The sequence below is a fragment of the Chelonoidis abingdonii genome, chromosome 4 (assembly GCF_003597395.2).
Source record: "Chelonoidis abingdonii isolate Lonesome George chromosome 4, CheloAbing_2.0, whole genome shotgun sequence".
Taxonomy (NCBI): Eukaryota; Metazoa; Chordata; order Testudines; family Testudinidae; genus Chelonoidis; species Chelonoidis abingdonii.
The window spans coordinates 115779804-115798886 of NC_133772.1; the positions used below are offsets into that span (position 1 = coordinate 115779804).

The following is a 19083-nucleotide window of genomic DNA, read 5'->3' on the forward strand; positions in this document are numbered from 1 at the left end:
CGTCGTCCCCCTACAGGTACTGCTAGGCACATTCTCTGGCAGCGTGCTGGGCATGCACACCTAAGTGGAATACATGGCTACATCTAACTCAAAGAAGAATCTAATTCACTGAGCAGGTCACACACAGTTACGTAAAATTACAGATCAGTGTTGCACAGCAGCTCCATGTCTGCAACAAGCATTATTTCCATTTTAAATATTGGAAAACGGAGGCACAGAAATTAAGCAATATGTCATAGACTTGGTATGTGGACTTGTGCAGATCTGGCATTACAACCCAAGTTTCCTAACTCCCAGTGCCTTACCAACCCTGAATTCGCAGATGCAATGCCTTTGTGGGTTCAGGGCAGCATTTGGAATGAAAATACAAAGAAGCAGAACTTTATATATAGTTTTAGCCTATAGTTAGAACCCTTTGTTATCAGAACTACAGTATCTTACAGCATATAGGCTAACCATAGAGGCGGTAACTTTATTTCACAGGATTAAAGATACAGTACAAAATGAATCTGTACATCTTCCTATTAACATAATTTGTTTACACAATTATATTACACTTTACCAGCCTTTATGCTGCATTTCCTTAAATACAAAAGAAATTTTAAAAATCCCTATAATATCCTCTTAACTGTTGCAGCTGATAAAGACAAAAAGGACTTTTGCCAGTAGCCCTTGCCTGCCCTTATGCACTTATAGTAGTTCTCAAGTCATATTAACCCTTTTCATTGTTGTATACTTGTGAATATTTCTGGAACTCAAACATAAATATCAACTTATGGTTGCCTATTTATAAAGGAAAAGATTGGTGAAGTTGAGCTTTCCCCCTGTAATAACAATGTGCCAAACTTAATTTGTATATTGATGGCAACAGGATTGGTACATAATATTTTTGAACACTATAAATGCTTTGACAATATATTTAACCTTCTTGAAAAGTCACATAGAAAGACAGGTTGATGAGTTTTACTTCAGCAAGTTTATCACAACAGCCAAAGTCTCAAGGAAAAATTAAAAAAGTTTCACTTTTATGTTTTGAAAAAATGACCGAAGGACATTTGTATTAACACAAGCTCCCTTCTTCTGCTACTTATTCCCCATTTGAAATTATTAGTAATAGGGTGAAATATTTCCAAACAAATGAACAACAACAACTGATGTAAGCCAATCCTTGGACAAAAATCACCAAGGAAAATGCAGATGACAGAACCCTAAATTCTCAACTGGAAAGTTAAATCAACTATTTAAGAGTTTTGTTTTCAAATTACAAGCAACATTTTTAAGTTGACAGGTACATAAGGTTAGTGATTTGGGGTCACTGGAATAAAATTCTCTCCTCAGATCTTCATCTTTCTAATTTCTTTCCACATGTAGAACTCCCACTGATGGCATTTGGCTGCTCTACTGTTCAGTACAGTAAGCACTGGGAAGATCGGATAGATAAAGTTTGCACTTAAAATACTGCTAGAGTGGGGTGTGGGGAGGAGGTCTATAAAATTATTTCACTCAACACACACCACAGTTCACATTCAGAAATCCTGTTCTCATTCAAGGTTCCAAAATAAAGAATGAGAGAAAAGGAATATAGGGGAAAATAAACTGAGTAGAATTCAGTGTCTAAATTTTTAACCAATACAATCTCAAATTATCACTTATTTTTGACAGAAGTTACCTAACTGCCCGATGGTGAAGTATTCAGCACTTGCATATTAGCCTTCAAAGTTAGGCAGGTGCATACTCAACTTTAGTAACATAACTTCACTGGATTAGAAAAAAAATTTCAACTGCCACACCATGTGATCAACTAAATGGAAAATTTTATTTTAAACCCAGTTTCCTTTCAAACTGCTCTTGCACACAACTAGAAAGACAACGTGTGCCACTAAAAATGAAAAGATGCTCTTTAAAAACAAATAGCAGCAAGATAATTAAAAACCCACTCCTACTTACTTAGGAAATTGAAAGAACTGGTTGATAAAACTGTATGCACAACCTGAAATAATTCACTATTACTAAGTCTTTTTTTTTGTAAGAAGCAAAAATATGCTGCAAAGTTTGGAGCAGAACAGTAAGGGATTATCAGAAAAACTAAACCACACAGTAGGCAGCTGACCTAGAAAATCTACTCATATTTCTTTAATCCCTGAGTTAGTTTGATGTTATTCATATAAACTAGTTTCTGCTTATTATCACTTTATTCAAATGGATGCCATTTGACTAGATTAAGCAATGGTCAACAGTAGGGGAAAACTTCCTTATTGCTTATGTTGTACTTCTCAAAAGGCAATTCTATATAGTGAAAAATGTTTTGATATATTGCCTTCTGTTGATTTCTTTAATGTAAAATGTTTCAGCTCTGTGCAAAGCCAGCTACAAAAGACTAATGTTATAAACCATTTGGTGGGAATGAATTCCCACATAGCTAGGAGTGAGCCATTAGAATTTAGCTCTATTAGATTATAGCATCCAAAACCTTTTAAATAAAAATTAAAATTAGCAAATGGTAGACCTGTTAAAAAACAAAATAGATACACAATGCATTCAGTGGTGGTGAATTGGAAAATGTTTTCTATATCCAGCCTTTAACTACCTTATGCTGAACTAGAGAGATCTACAAAATCAAGGGAAGAGGTAAAATACCGCACAGGGAAAAGGTTCGGAAGTTCACTGATTTTTTTTTTTAAATAATGCAGTTAATGGACTGCTGTACATTTTAATCAGATCATGCAGAAATTCAATCCTGTTCCCTCTCAAACAGAACTGAAACATCCCCCTGCCCCAGAACGGAACTTCCATGAAGACCTGGTGAGATTCTGACTCCACACTTTTGGAGTATCTAAAAGTTTTTTCTGTATTCATAATACTGCAGTCAGCCGCAAAACATTAGCTTCCAGGAAAGAATATTTAGCCCTTTTCCCAAAATGCAACAAGTTAACTGCAAAGAAACCTTGCCCATTCAATTCTTTATAAAAACACATTATGTACAAAACGCACAAGATCTCAGTTTCGAAACCTTTTCATACAGGCTGGTTCTTACTTAAATTCCGATCTACTGAACAAAAGCCTTTAAAAAGGAAGCAGTTAACTCTTTAAATGCACAATGTATGATCTAGAGGCAGCGTGAGAGTCTTGAATATTCAAATTTCATTTTGCTTTAAGATAGTGTATCCACAGGGTATAGTGTTAATATGGAAACAAATATCCATATCTGCTGCTGAGAAAAAGAGTACAGATTTCTGCCTTATTCTCCCAGAAAGCTAGTCTCCTATATTTACTTTGTGCATTTAGCTTCCAAATGGTTATGATCAGTTAAAACAACTATCAAGAATTTTACAAAACAAGAACCTTGAGTTTATGGGTCTGATTCTCTACCGCAGTGTGGCACCTTTGCACTGCTCTGGTAACATGAAGGAGCCATAATCCACTGGGACCACCTCCATTCTGGATTCCCCCATCGAGGCGAGTCCTCAGATGCTATAGCCATCTGTTATGTCATTCTGACACAGATGACAGAGGGGACACAGCTAGATGCTCCTGTATTCCAGTGAGGGGCTGTTACCAGCCAGCACATTTCTGAGCACTCCTTAGGCTACTCTGAAGTGTAGCAATGCTGATGAAAATTGAGCTCCAAGAGTAGGGAGCTGGAATTCACCCCTTTGTACCTCCCCTCCCTTCATTTAGGTGTGCTCAGCAGATAGAGGCAAATTCTCTGCTGCACCCACTAGGTATGTAGCAAGATATGTAGATTTTAGCTGCATAAAGACCTTGTGATACAAGTCATTTCCATTGTACTTACTGATTGGATTGCTGAAGTTGTAAGACTAGCTGGAGAAACACGAGAGTTCCATCTTTTAATAAAAGAAACACTAGAAAAATAGTCTACCTATAACTGAGCTGAGAAGGCTTCTGGCTATGTCCCCCCATCAGAGTCTTTTCTTAACAATAATTCTTGCTGCATTCTACAGTTAGCCACTCTCTCAGCTTACTATTGAGACAAGATTAAAAAAATAAAGCAGGAAGACTAACAAACTGCCCTTTTGCTCTTGTGCTAAGAAATCCCACAAGTTGCACAGAGGCTACAAGAAAATATTCACCACTTTTCCAAATGTTTGTGGAGGACATTCTGTGGAGGATTTGTTAAATCATTCTTTTATTTTACAAATGGAATCTATCCCTATTCACCTTCTTGAATAGAGATTGGCCATTAGCAAAAAGGTGTGCTGCAAGGAAAAAACAATACGCCAAAGTGCAAATCACAGAGAACAAGAAGTTTTCTCACTAGTTACAGATTTTGCTTTTGTTTTTGCTTCTTCTGAATGGAACATCCAGGTTAAGTCATCAAAGGTAAATAATGAGGTTACGTGAACTGTGAAACTATTATTAAGGAATAATTAAAATAAGGTCTGTAGGAATACTTGGGATGCAGATAAGAAAAACAAATTCTCTTACAGTTCTAGAGGATCTCTTTTTTCTCAGAAGAGGTCTTCAGCCTTTCAACATTTTTCTTTCTTTCTACATGGGCCAGCTCCTATTAGCCAATGTATTCCACACACTTTATGCGATGATGAAAAAACTTCAAATAAAGGAACTGGATATAGCAGGCATCACTTTTGTAGTAGCACACTTGTGTTTCACAAAAAAAGCCATTGTGTTATTCCACTGGCACTGAAATAACATTCAAATCAGTCTAGAAAAAGTTACTTATCCCTGAAAAAAGGCATCATTCTAAGCAGCTTTCAGAAGTTATGCTTCTTTGAGCCTCTTCTGGGGGCGGGAAGGATCATTGATCTGTTCTAAATCACAATGAAAATAGTTTCTGCTGGAGAATACAGTTCTTTTCACTGAGATTTCTGTTGCTGCTATTGTGGCGGCTGATGTTCTGGTGGAGGTTCTTGTTGGGGGACAGCTGGCCGCAGCCCCATCGGTCTGGGGATAGCCTGGTGTTGCCTCTGTCTGTAAGCTATAACTGTTCCTAGGAGCAAAGCGATGATAGTCATAAGGTAAAGGTCCCACTCAGGGCCCAACAGCTGGTCCATGTCAAGATGTGACAATATCTCTCTGATCTAAAAAACAAAACAAACAACTCACCATTATGTTCCTCTGGCTGCATGAGTCAGAAATGTCGTAGCAGTTTCAGACATCTTTAATTCTGGGGAAAGCCACCTGCATTTTTTATTTTTAGCAGTTTTCTTTTAATACCCCAGTACCAATATTTGCCACTACAGATTAACGAAAATCAAGCTCCAGTTTCAACAGCTACAACAAAAAATGCTATGCACTATAAAAGGAACACCTGCAACTACTTCTTATGTATTTACATATCTTTCATGTGAGCAAAGCCTTTAACCCACCAGTCTTAAGCCTGAGGCAAAAATAACCCACACTGCCATATTAACTAGTAGAAACTGTTCTGCTCCTCTTGCAAACTGAATTTTTTTCCTATCATATTTTCTTCCTTGGAGCTCAAGACTTAACATCTGCATGAAAACTACAGGAAAAGAATTTTGCAGTAGTTCAGGTACCATTTGCTTATTTTCTGATGAAAGCTGAAATTTCTTTTTTTCTTTTCATTTGCTGGAGCCTGCCAAATGTCCTGAACAAAAGTGCAGAAGTAGAAACCAGAAGTGGAGAAACAGAGAGAAGGCGATGATGGACTTATGCTTATGGCACTGAACCAGGTCTTAGGGAACTGAATCTATGCCTCCTACTCTGCCAAGACTTTCTGTTTGACCATCAGTAAGTCAATTAATCTCTATGCCTCAGCTCCCTTTCTGCAAAATGAGTATGATCATTGCTCTCAGCCTTTGTCGGTCATGTCCTTAGGGGTGTGAGGGAATGCATTAAATTAGTGAACATCGGAGGCAGTCAGATAATATGGTGATGGGGCCATATAAGTACCCAGACAAACATTTCTTTAATGCCTATCACCAAGGACTATGTGGAGATCCTGTTGAGAGAACAGCACAATACAGTATGATCAAGCCAGAAAGAAGGAAAGCAAGCAAACATTGGCATGCTGTCCCTGGGATGGTAAGCTTAATTCTGGGGAAACCTGCCTGCTCACATACATAAGTTATCAAGTTTTGGGCCAGGAAAGTTCTCCTGAAGGGAGTATTAGCATAGCATCTAGAATACTGATTGGGGGATTAATTATTAGGATAAAATGAGTATATCCCACACAGTTTCCTGCAACCTCAGGAGGTAGGAAAGGCATTGAGACCTTAGTTCTTTCCATTTCTCTTGTGAAATAGAAGAAAACAAGACAGGGCAGAAAAGTTTATCCTAAAAGGTACGGAGTTTAGGGTGAGGATGTGATGTTTTGCTTCCAATTCTAAGAGGTTCCAAAGTTAGGAATAAGGATTCCTTGCTATCAATCTTAAGAGTTTGCATTACTTACATTGGTTTCTCGTACATACTGCAAGGAGTAGACAATCCCGAGTTTACAGAGTGCTAGGAAGACAGGAACTTGAGCATCTGGGCTGGCTTCAGCTGCCATGTCATAGAAGCGTTTTGCAAGGTGAATATCCTGTAATTAATACATAATACAGTGAAATCTATTTCCAAAGAAACCCAAACAAAATTAAGGTAGTTAAGTTGGTGGTTACCTCAGGGCCAAGAACTTCTGATACTAAAAGGAGTTTTTAGACTTTGCTTGTTTGCCAGATAAGAGCCAATAATGCCCATTCATTAAAAAAACCCTTTTCAAAGGAAGAATCGTTTTGTGGCCAACTTTCTTTCATTAAGATCTGTTCTATCCCACCTCCTTATGTTTCAGGCCATGTATATGCATCCACATCCATGCTAGGTTTATCTCTGTGTGAGAGTAAAACTGTTGAAATTGATGCAAGAGTGGCTGTTCAATCAATGTATTTTAATACACACAGGACTTTGCAAAGCAGTAGGGGAGCCTTAACTCTAAACCCCTCTTCCGCAGACACTCCTATAGCAGACTGGCCACATACATTAGAGAATATCAACCAACCAATCAAGCCCCAGTATTTTAGGCCTCATTGAATCCATTTTAGAATGCAACCCTAACTATGCAGATACTGCCAAGTGACTCCATAATCTTTCTGCTTGTTGCTATATGACAAAGCCTTAATTTATATTGGAATTTTAAGAATTACAGAAAACAGTTATATACACCTTGTGCTAATGGGTTATGTTAGCTATTTTACAGTTGGTTGTTTTATTTCAATAGAAGAAAGAAAGGTTGAGAGAATTCCTTAGAAATCTTCCCTAGCAAGCTTTTTATTCAAGGTGATAGTGAACACTTCCCTTTTCACACCTGTGCTATACTAACAGTAATAAGGGAAATGAAGTTCGCCATCAAGTTTGTTAGGGCTTTTCGTTAGAATTATAGCTGTTGTGTTCAGTTTACACACTGCTTTATACATCTTGCATTTCCATTTCCTTCTGCTGAAGGAGACTGTTTAGTGAGTTTGGTCCCTTCACAAAATATTTGCTATAAATTCGTAAGGTGTAAACTCAATTTTGAATATTAATGATACCCAGTACCTGTTAAAAGCAGCCACTCCCCGCTCAAGTCTCTTTTTGAGAAACCTTTGTAAGAAAACCTAAACACAACACGGCAAACTCATTTTTCTCAAATATTAAACCAACACAATAAAAACAGTTCTTCTCAATCCATTCTCCATCCCTCGAAAAACTTCTGTTTTTAAATCCATAATCAACCATCTCTCATTTGGGACAAATTCTAGAAATATCGATGTTGTTAACAACATTTATTTATTTATTTTTACAAACACTTCAAAATTTGAGAATTATTGAAGTGTGGAAGCACTTGTAAGAGTTTAAATAAAAACCATGAGTTGACTAATTCTAGTGAAGGTGAAAACAGGGTATGTTCATATTCTTGCTTACTGTAAACTCAAACTTGGGCTTTCCTTTAAACTCTGTAAATTTCTGTGTTTTCTTAATGGCAAGAGTCTTATTTCTAATTTCTTATTATAATTCTTTAATGCTACTTTAATGTGAGTAATGATCCATATTTTAATACTTAAGAAGCTGCCTGAAATTCCCGCACCCCCCCTCTCTTATATACACACACGCTCTCTCCCCCACTCCCTAGAGGCAAATAAAGATTGTTAAAAGAACATTAAGGTTGCAAAGCCAAGCAATCAAATTTTAGGAAATGCCAGAATTCAGGCTGCCTATGCAATTTTTGGAAAATTAGATGCTAAAATGTAATAACTCTACAGAGCACATAGTAACGATTTTTGAAAAGGTTATAACATTGCCAGATTTGAATAGACTTTCACAGAGATGGCAAAAGGCACATTTCTGATTTCAAGTCCCTGTTCCAAAGCATGGTGACAGGAAAGCTTTTGAAAGAAAAATGTGTGATTTAAAAAAAAAAAAAAAAAAAAAAAAAAAAAAAAAAGAACAAAAAACATTTCCCTAGCCTCATTCTTGCTGACCCATTTGGCTGAAATTATCCACAAAGTATTCAGCCTCAGGCTGACACCCAGCATTGCAAAATTTCTTCCCAAACAGTTAAAGTTTAGCAAAAAGTTATAAGCAACTGAAAACAGTCTTATAATGGGAAATGTTGGGCCACTTTCATAACAGGTGTTGCTACCTGCTCTGCCTATTATTATTATAACATATCACCCCATACATTAAGAGAATATTAAAATTTCAGACGCAAATACTCAAATTATGAAGTGACAGATTTATGGTTGCCTATTGCAACCATAATTCTGGCTCCTTGTGTAACCAACCTATGCACTGAATATGGTAGAGATTCTGTGGAAAAACAGTATATTACAGTGCAAATAAAGATACATAATGCATACATATAAGGTGGCAGAATGAAGATAGCATCCGCAATCGCAAATCTGGCATTTCTTAATTTTCAATGGCTTGACTTGCCAACCTAAATACGTTTTTTTTTTGGCATGCAATTTCCTGCCTGTGTGTGTACGTTAAGGAAAGGTAAAGAAAAATTGTACATCTGGAACAATCTGCACTCCACCCCTCTCCCATCATCACAGTTTGAACCCTGAACCTTCAGCATTGCATCACAGACTTCTACTGTTTGAGTTATAGAACTAATCACACTAGCTCATAACAGGAGAAGGCTGCCATCAAAGGGGGGGATTTTTCGGGGAGGGTTTATGGGTCTACAGAGCCATGTGCTAGTTCCAAGAAGTGGATGAGGAGGAGTTTGGCTTGGCTCCTTTCTTCCCCCCCTGCAGAGGTGGGGGCTCCCCTGCCCTACGTAATGTTACCACAGTGGGAGACAGGACTGTTAAGGACATGTGCTGGGTCCATGGCCTGGCTCCTTGTCAGCCGGGTGTTCTGTATATTGTCTGCTGCTGTTATGGCAACAGCATGGGTCCAGCATTTTCATAATGAATTATCCTGGCATGCTGCCAAAAGTTTTCTGAGGTACCCAAGAAAAAGGAGAAAAATAGAATTTTTTTAAAAAAAGTTTTCTCCCTGAGAAGTTTGAATGAATTTCATTTGGGATGTAGGGTACAAAACAAAAGAAAACCAAAAAAATGAAGCACATTTGCCTGAGTGTATGCTGGATTTCAAAGACCTGCTGCAAAGGAGGTGAGAGATAAATAAAAGGTCTCAATAATCCTTTCTAGATGGAAAGTAATAGGCAACACAGAGATAGGTTGCTACTAAATGCCCCGACAATAATGTGAGTTCTGAGCAGTTCTTACATGTACATATATTCTTCACCATGCTTTACACAAAAGAGTGAGAGAATAGGGTTGAGGTTTACTAGACCAAAAGATATATTTATTCATGCTTTCCAGGTTCCTTTAGATCCTAAAAGTGATTCACAAGTGGTGAGGAATAATGTTTCCTCAGGAACCAAATGTGTTGGCTTCTCTTTAAAGGAGCGTGGTTTGGGGAGAGAATCATAGCTTAGGTCAATGTGAAAATCACAACTAATATTGCAAGATAGTAAAGGCTACTATTTGTTGCTTAAGAATACGGATGCATAAAGCTTGACGGGCAATCTCCAGAGCACCTGAACACGACCTCTGAGTGGAAGGGCAATCTTGGGGTTAAAGCACTGGATGGGGACTCTGGGCTGAGATTTTAAAGATGTCTAAAGGATTTGCACACCCAATTCCCTCTTCCTAAATCCCTTAGGACGCTTTGGAAGTGTTAGCCCAGGAGATCTGGGTTCAATTCCTGTCTGCCACAGACATCTTGCAACTTTGGGGAAAGTCACTCTTCTCTGTGATTGAGTTCCCCATCTGCAAAATAGAGATAATATTTCCTGCTTTCTACCCTTTGTCAGTCTGCTCTATTTAGGCTTGTATATAGTGCCTACCACGGAAGGGACTGATGTCAGTTAGGGCTTCCAGGGATTACTGCAATACAAATATATTTATTAATAAATAAATACTTTGAATAAACTAATTATTCATATCAAGCTGTGCTCACCTGTTTGATGCCCAGTCCCTTCTCATGCATGTACCCCAGGTTAAACATGGCTTGGGCACTATGCTGTTGCTCTGATGCCAGTCGATAGTGAATAAATGCAGTTTCATAATCAACATCGGTACCAAAGCCATAGAAATGGTAATCTCCAAGCTTAATTCTAGCAACAGTGTAACCTAATTAGAGGAAAGACAGTACAAGTATAAGATGAGTGAGGTATGCAACGTGTGCCTCTAGTTTCATTTTAAGATGCTTTTCTAGAAATCAGTGAATTTTGTTTCAATACGTCTTTTAAATCATATCATTTGCTTTATTTTTCTTCTTGCACAATGAAAACACAGAATCTTTTATTCCCAAGGTGTTCATAAGAGCATCAGCAGCTGAACTGTCCTGTTTTCATGCAAGTGTTCAAAGTAATAAAATGATGAAGGGTTCCATATTCACAGCAGTATTAGCAAATTAATTGCAGTTTAAGACCAACCGAAGCCTCTGGGAAAGCTATAAAGCATGTTCGGTTGTCTTGCATAATGGTTCAGCTACTGTTTTATTTGCTAATTTTCTGCCTTACAATGTCCTTATATTGGCTAATTTAAAAATATACTCCCACCCCCGCCTGCTCAGAAAAGAGACATTTTTACAGTTTTAGCTTTTTCAAAAAATAATTGCCAAATGAGTTGGTGTCTTAGTCCTTTTCATACATCAATTTTTCCACGTTTCCTATGTTTTGTTGGAGCCAACACTATAGATCTGTGCCACATGCCCAAAGACTTTTGGTATGTCTACACTATAAATGCTACAGCAGCACAAGTGCAGCTACATTGTTATACCACTGTAGCATAGACAGACACTTTCTACAGCAACACAAGGGGTTTTTCCATTGCTATAGTAAATGCACCTCTCCCAGAGCTGTTACCCAAGCCAATGGAATTCTTTTGACAACCTAGCTGCATCTACCGTGAACATTAGGTTGACCTAACTACATTGCACAAGGTGTGAAAAAAATGTAACTAGGTCAACTTAAGTTTTAGATATAAAGTAGGGTTGTTTTTTTGGCAATTCCTTAGGCCCTGTCTACACTGCAAACTTGCCTCTGTTTAACCCATTGGTGGCCAGTTACTGATATGGCTGCACCAGTGCAAACCCCTAGTTTAGAAAAGGCAAGTTGCAATTTGCAGTAGTGGAGCTTACCCCTGCTTTAATCAGGGTATGCCCTATCAACACAAATCATATCCTAACTTGTCTACACCAGGCATTTGCAACTACACTAGTGGTTGGCCACTGATTTGGGGCACACTGCCAATGAGGCAAGGTCTCAGTGGACAAATAGCAGTGTATTGTTTACAACAACTGATACTTGCAGCTAGTCTTAAAAACAAGTCAAAGTTGAGACAGATCATTTGACACTGTCCCTTCAACGTTAAACTGTTTAAGATCTTATGTATAATTTCACACTTTGCATTGCTAGTTTGAATGGTAACTGACGTTATTATCCAGAAAAATAACGTAAGTTTATACATTTATACAAGGCCTTTCACCTGAAGGATTCTCAGATGCCTCGTGCACTGAAAACTAAGCTATCATCATATGCAGTGTACTTGTAGCTGTGTCATTCCAGGATACTGGAGAGACAAGGTGGGTGAGGTAATATCTTTTACTGGACATTGAAAGCTTGTCTCTCTCATCAACAGAACTTGGTCCAATAGAAGATTTACCTCACCCACCTTGTCTCTATTATACCACTGAAATACACCTCTCTCTGGATTGAAGGGCACTAGGTATGCACTACAGAGTGTACCTGATGTGGAGAGGAAAGTTTCCCAACCACACACAGGTAAATCTCTATTCTTATAAAAGGAGCCATGGGACAGTCAGTGGCAACATTGTGCAGAGCCTCAGTTTATAAGGACCCATTCCAGAGATTATCATCAAAGTTAACCGCATGGCACTCTAGCTTGGAAGGATGAAAGGCTCAATCAAGACTGTAGGGATTTAAATGTGGAATTCCAGTGAGCCTACGTAGTTCAGTGTGAGTACTTAAATAATTAAATTATGTCCTTCAAGGATCAGTTCAGAGACAGTTAAACCAACATATGCTTGGGAGGATGTGCCACCTCCAAGAATCTTAAATATCTGACTTTTTCCTTCTCATCTACTCTCTCTGTAACAGCACGAGGACTTACTTTAATCTTGGCCAATGGCCAGCAAAACAGCTTTTTGGAAAATAAATCTGTTCTTTGAGTCATAGGAAAACATGACCTCCAAGAGATAGCTCACTGCTTTGGAGCCTATTGTTTACACTCAAATCAAGGACTATCAAACAGATTTGATACAGACTTAAAACACTGCCTGATTATTGTCAAAGTAATTATAAATCCTTCAAAGTAGTGATTCAGAAGGCAAATCACTGGGAGCAGTAGCCATGCTAGTAGGAAAGCCTATAAAGGTAGGCAGAAAGTGTAAGACTGAAGAACTGAAAATCACTGAATCTCTTCTAATTCCCAGAAGACTCAAGTTGTATGTGAGCTAATTCTCATATTGAAAACTGGATAAAGAGTAAGTCTTGGACAGACAGCAGACTACTTGGGTCAAGGAACTACCCAGAAAGTAACTGTCTGTTGATACTACATTTGTTTTATTCCAAAGGAGAGAGTAATTTACTTAATAAATAACCTGTAGATAATAAACTAGACCATGTGCTCAAAGTGAAATGGTCATCATTGAACTGTGACTCACCTTGGGAGGCTGCTCTATTCCAATGCAGCAAGGCTTGGGGATAAGTCTCATTCTCTCCTACTATGCTGGCCTCTTCTGCAGGAAAAAAAGGAAGTAATTAAGTCAAGCAGGAACAGGACACAGAACTTCCATAGTGTCTTCCTGAATATGTGCATGTCAGCGTGCATGTTCACCATTTACAAAAACCTTCGCTGAGCTGGATTAAACAGCTGTGCCTCAGAGATGATAGGTCAGATTCTGACCTTTGGTTCTTTCTTCTCTATGCTGCACTTGTGGTGCAAAGGGAGCAGAATTTTGAGCGGTGTAAAGCTGGTGTAGCTACCTCTATGCCTCCCATTCTATACCCTTTTCTAGGTTCCCATGTGGACCAGAAGTACAAAGGGGCAATCCACATATGGCAAAGGGGAAATCCCTAGATTTCCCTAGCTGGAGTAACAGAGCAGCCAAGTTAGAAAACATATGATGTGTTACAATATAAAGTTTATTTCTCTTGTAGACAACTTGTGCTGCAGATAACAGAGTACTTAGCACCTTTAATGAGGCCAGATTATCACAATTTTAGCTCCCATGTTGGCATCTAATACAATGGTCAATGGTTCCCCCCCCCACCCCCCAAGAGCTTAGCCCTCAGCAACTCCCATGGTTATCACTGAAAGCTGGGAAGATTTGAAAATGTAGCCTTAAAAAGCAGTTTTTGAATAAAAGAGTTGAACAATTCTAGTTATTTTAACTTGAGTTACACGTTTCAAAAGCATGTAACTTCCAAGCATGGTTGAAGGGACAGGATCTAAGTAATTAAGAAAAGTTACACAGTGTGCAGTGCTAGAATCCATTTCAGAAATGTGTGGAAGTTTTAGGCTTTTATTGACACAGTGTCACACAAAGGGATGGCTGTGGAAGTGCTGCATAGGTCAAAAGATTAACATTCCATTTCAAATTCTTTCAACTCTAAAGTAATATTTCAAATTTGAAATATTATGTGGCAGTAAATGATACCCTATGTAAAATGAATTAGTGTCAGTCTAGTCCTCAGTGGACATGTGATCACTTCTTAAGAGTGACACCACAAATGGCAGTCTCAGAGTCCATGGAAACTTGTCCTCTTACTCTTAGAGGTGATGTCTTCCAGATCAAGACTGAGATATACGGGCAGAACAAGCTTCCAAAATGCCCTGCCACTGTTGTATCCTTTCTGGATACTGAAGCCATCAATGTGCTCAGTGTAGCACCTTTTAGCATCATTAAAAACAAAACAAAACTATGATGTCTATTAGCAGTCAACAGGCTGACTTACTTAGTAAGCTAATTACACAAAGCCCATAGCAGTTGTGTTTTTGAGATCTGCACAAAACTTAAATGTTGGGTTCCTGCACTTTCTGATAAATGTCTAGGTTGTTAAAAAAAACAAACAAACACAACATGTATCACTGTACTTCTAATATGTTCTGATAACCCTGCTGTATTGCAACACTTTACTCTGGTCACCCATTTTTAGTGAAGCTTGATTTAATTACTAAGCAGTTCTTTCAAGTCTAACTAAAGAGCTCAGCTGCCCAGCTAACTATTTGTCATCCTTTCTAGTCAAGAATAAGAGGGTAACAACTCTTCACTAAGAAGTAAAGCACTAGGCCTCACTGTCTCACCCTCTCCTTCCGTAACACAGGTAGGTCAGACTTCAAAGGTTCATTAACACTCAGATCAGAAAAATTTCTTTACAGGGCAAGAGAAATAGAATCAATAACTTCTGAATACAGGAAGCAGTCAGGATGGGGGAGAATTCTTGCTTTCCAAGCAACCTTATTAGTTCAGACCAGCTACTTAATCCTAGGTATGCCTTGCTTGATGATGCATTGCATGTTAAATGGACAGTTACCACTAACCCACAATGAGCTATTATTTGACACAAGCTAGCACAGCCCCTTACTCTGATCAAGTATGAAGGCAGCATTGCTCTGTGCCACTTCATAGCCTTGTTCTGCCAACAGGAGATATTGAACCACAGCAGCATTTGAATCACCATCTTTATAGCTATTGTAGGCAGTCATGAGTCTCTCAGACCAGCGCCCTCGTTCACATACGTTCTTAAATAACTGTAGGGAAAAAAAGAACACCACACAATTATCAGGGGCTTCTTCAGAAGTTTATTGTTTAAAGGATAAGAGGCGGTATGTCTTAGACAGCTTTTCAAACAGTTTATTTAAGTGGGCAGTAATGGTTCTGGAAACAGGAAGAAACGTATAAGAAGAAAGACCTAAGTGGCTTAATAGTCTAATAGCACATCCTTAACAATGCAAGTACAGCAGAAATACAACAGCCTCAGAACAAACCAGTAAAACACTCGGTTTCTTTGAGTTTAACTCTAGATCCAAAAGGCAGTCGCAGTTGTAGGAGGTCCATACCTCAACCAGTGTGAAGAGTAAGTGGCTAACTCAGGCAAGACAGTATAAGGAAAAATGAGGTCACCAGTTTTTTTGTTTTTTAAGAAAGCGCTGTTTAGAATTCAAAAAATTGTCTGTATTGCATGTGTTTGTGCACAGGGCTCACACTTTCCACAAAATCTGTGGCAGAATCCACATTACTTCAGAATCTCAGCTTAAAAGCAAACAAGCAAACACTTTCTAGCTCTCTATTACAAAGATAATCTTGAAGCTCTCCCTAGCTGGAGAACTCACGTTTCAAAATAAATAGGGACTACCATCTTGGTTGTATCATTTGCGTTCATATTAAAAATCCTTCCCCGCTTTTTTTTTTTCTTTCCTAATTTAAGTGAAGCTATTGCAGCACTTTCAGTCTGCCACTGCAGAGTGCTAAAGAATTTAGGAACTTTGCCTGGAATATATAGGTGCTTGTTCATTTATCAAGTTCCAAACTCAACAGGAAAAATTCAATACTAGTGGGGACTGATTTCAAGTGGGTTGCTGCCTACTTACACAGTCAGTAAATTTCACTCAGTTTCACACATTACTAGAACTAGATGGGAAACCCTTTTCCTGTCCCAAGAACGTTTAAGAATTTGAAAATTTTCCTGTCCTGTATAGGGACAAAGTCAAAATCTTGAAGATTTTCACAAACAGTCTGGAAAAAAAAAATTGGTTGGAATCAACTGAAACATTGTTTCAATTTTGACCTTTTTTTTTAATTAGCTTAAATTTCAAAACAAAAAATAATTTCTAAGAAAAAACCCTGGAATTTTTATTTCAGAAGCATCAAGACATTTTCAACTTTTTTCAGAACAAAACTGACTGCTTCTCATGAACAGTTTTGTTTTGACAAATCAGCATTTTCTACAAAAAATCAAATCATAACATTCCTGACCAGCTCTACGACTTAGGCTGGGTTGTAAGTTTATGAAGAGAGGTCCTTACCTCAACAGCAGTATGACAGGAGCGCATCACCCCGGTGCCAGTGGCGTGCATCTGTGCCAGATTATAGAAAGCCAGAATATGACCACCCTGGGAGGCCAAATTAAAATATTTCAAAGCCTGTTTATAGTCTCTCTTCACTCCAATGCCATCTACAAAGAAAGAAGCCACACGAGAGGTCAACACTATTCAGAGACTGCGAACGAATACCTCACAAAGGCAGAACTGCAACCAAAATTAAGGATATAGTATTTGTGTTTTTAATTTTAACAATTAAAAAACAGTAGCTGAAAGCAATTTGTTAAGAAAAGGTAAGGTCTAAGTATTCAAACTGAAGGAACATGAAGACTATTTCACTATATTTTGTGCTAGGTGGTCTAAATTCTTGTGATGAATATACGGTACTGACTCATATATGTTAAACACACTCCTAGTGTCCCAGCGCCATCCAGTGAATACTTAATGCAACAACATTCTGAAACCACTTACTGTAATACATTGAGCCCAGCTGAAGTTGTCCATCTACCCACCCTTGTTCTGCAGCCTTCTGGAAATACTTTAATGCCAGTTCATAATTCTGCAGGAAGACAGGTTGAGTCATTATAGAGCCTAGCAAGGTGGCACACTAAGGAGATATATCCTCATCAAAATGAGGATGGACTTGTAATACATTCTTGATGTCCAGATACATTCATACATGCCCATAAATCTGTATAAGATAGGTTTTTGCTGACAACAGGAGAATAAATACATTAATGCTTCTTGTCCAGCTATGTAGAAAAGTTACACAAAAAACACAATGAAGAGTTCTGTTGAGTAAGACAACAGCATGATGCAGTTGTGAAAAAAACTATCATTCTTGGTGGGGGGGGGAGGGTGTATTAACATTAGCATTGCATGTAAGAGACCGGAGATAACTGTCCCGCTCTACCTGGCACTGGTGATGCCTCAGCTGGAGCATGTGGCCAGTTATGGGAGCCATATTTTAGGAAAGATGTGGACAAACTGGATAGAGTTCAGAGAAGAGCTACAAAAAGGTTCAGCAAACCTGATCTATGAGGAAAGGTTAAAACAACTGGGTATGTTTAGTCCTGAGAAAAGAAGAGTGAGGGGGAACCTGATAATGGTCTTCAAATTGTTAATGGCTGTTACGGAGAAGATGGGGATCAATTATTCTCTATGTCAACTGAAGGCAGGACAAGAAGTATTCCGCTTAGTCTGCATCAAGGGAGATTTAGATTAAGTATTAGAAAAAACTTTCTAACTACAAGGGTAGTGAAGTTCTGGACTATGCTTCCAAGGGAATTTTGGAATCCCTGTCACTGGAGGTTTCTAAGAACAGGCTAGATAGACAAACACCTGTTGGATAGGACTAGGTATACTAGGATCCTGCCTCAGTGCAGGGGACTGAACTAGATGACCCTCACAATCCATTCCAGCCCTATGTTTCTATGCTTTTTATGTACTCTTCAGAGTAGACTATTCTCTAGCACTTGATGGCAAGTGTCCAAAATTGGGCTATTATCTCAGTCTTTTAGGACACCCAAGAAATCACTAAATACTTTACACGTTCTCCAACAAACCTCTGCTTCAAAAACCTATGCCAGTAGCTATAGGATGGGTATCCATAAAGCTTTGATACTACAATGGCTGATTGCAATGCTGTGCATGGATATAATTAGTTTGTTTAGATAAATGGAATGGACACATTGTACTGTTTCAGGAGAAAACAGCTCTAGAACCTCTTAGCTGCTCTATATAGCTTTGAAATAGTTCAGCTCAACTACAGACACACCTTGAATTTTGAATATATCTGTTTGCAAAGCTGAACACCTAGAGCTCCAGGAAGGTATGCTTGCTAGTGATCCCATGTGCAAGATAGGTGATGTAAGCATTTGTCTCTGCAGATTTCCATAAAAATCTACACATAGACTTGTGTGTCCTTGAACCAAGAAATAAACAGGAATAGTTCAGAACTATATCTAATTGCAAGACAAAATAAAGCTGGATTGTAAAAGTATTTTATAGTATGTTTTGTATTTTAAGAATTATTTCAGTCCTGTGACTACTAACATCTTTAATGGGCACTGAGTGTTCAAGTTATTTGAAAATATCAGGGTATTATGTTTCTCAGTACTGGAGTTTTACTTTCACGACTTATATCCATAGGATTCGAGCAACTAAAAAATGATAACTTTTGAAGGAAAAGTCAGCAAATAAGATTATGTAACCTAAGACTTATCCCTCTCTTCTACCAACCAGGTATTTTAGAGATTGACTGATTTTTCCACTAGGCGATCAGGACTAAAAGATACTATTCAGACTTACCACTGGAACTCCTCTTCCATACAGGTAAGCCATTCCTAGTCCACTCTGTCCAACTGGATTACCCTGACAAAGAAAAAAAAACACTTAAGGAGGAAAAAAAAAAAGTGGGGGACCTGGCTACAAGTTATACCAAAGTCTTTAATATGTCCTTTAATGTCCTCTAGGATAGCTGTTGATGATTAACAGATTTTCAAAAACTCTTTAATAGGTCATTGTCCCTCTTTAAGCCCTA

General features: G+C 38.3%; 1 protein-coding gene across 2 annotated transcripts in view; it reads right to left on the reverse strand.

The window, feature by feature from the left end:
* Positions 1 to 447: 447 nt before the first annotated feature.
* Positions 448 to 19083, reverse strand: part of SEL1L (SEL1L adaptor subunit of SYVN1 ubiquitin ligase) — a 52531-nt gene continuing 33895 nt past the window's right edge. The window contains exons 14-21 of one of the 2 annotated variants that reach the window (XM_032797593.2): positions 18852 to 18914; positions 17013 to 17100; positions 16527 to 16675; positions 15086 to 15251; positions 13162 to 13236; positions 10432 to 10604; positions 6395 to 6523; positions 448 to 5060 (exon numbers count right to left, since the gene is read on the reverse strand). In XM_032797593.2, the coding sequence (XP_032653484.1) occupies positions 4857 to 5060; positions 6395 to 6523; positions 10432 to 10604; positions 13162 to 13236; positions 15086 to 15251; positions 16527 to 16675; positions 17013 to 17100; positions 18852 to 18914 (1047 nt within the window). In that variant the 3' untranslated portion in view covers positions 448 to 4856. The remainder of the gene's footprint in view (positions 5061 to 6394; positions 6524 to 10431; positions 10605 to 13161; positions 13237 to 15085; positions 15252 to 16526; positions 16676 to 17012; positions 17101 to 18851; positions 18915 to 19083) is intronic. The other variant, XM_032797594.2, reaches the window with a different exon arrangement.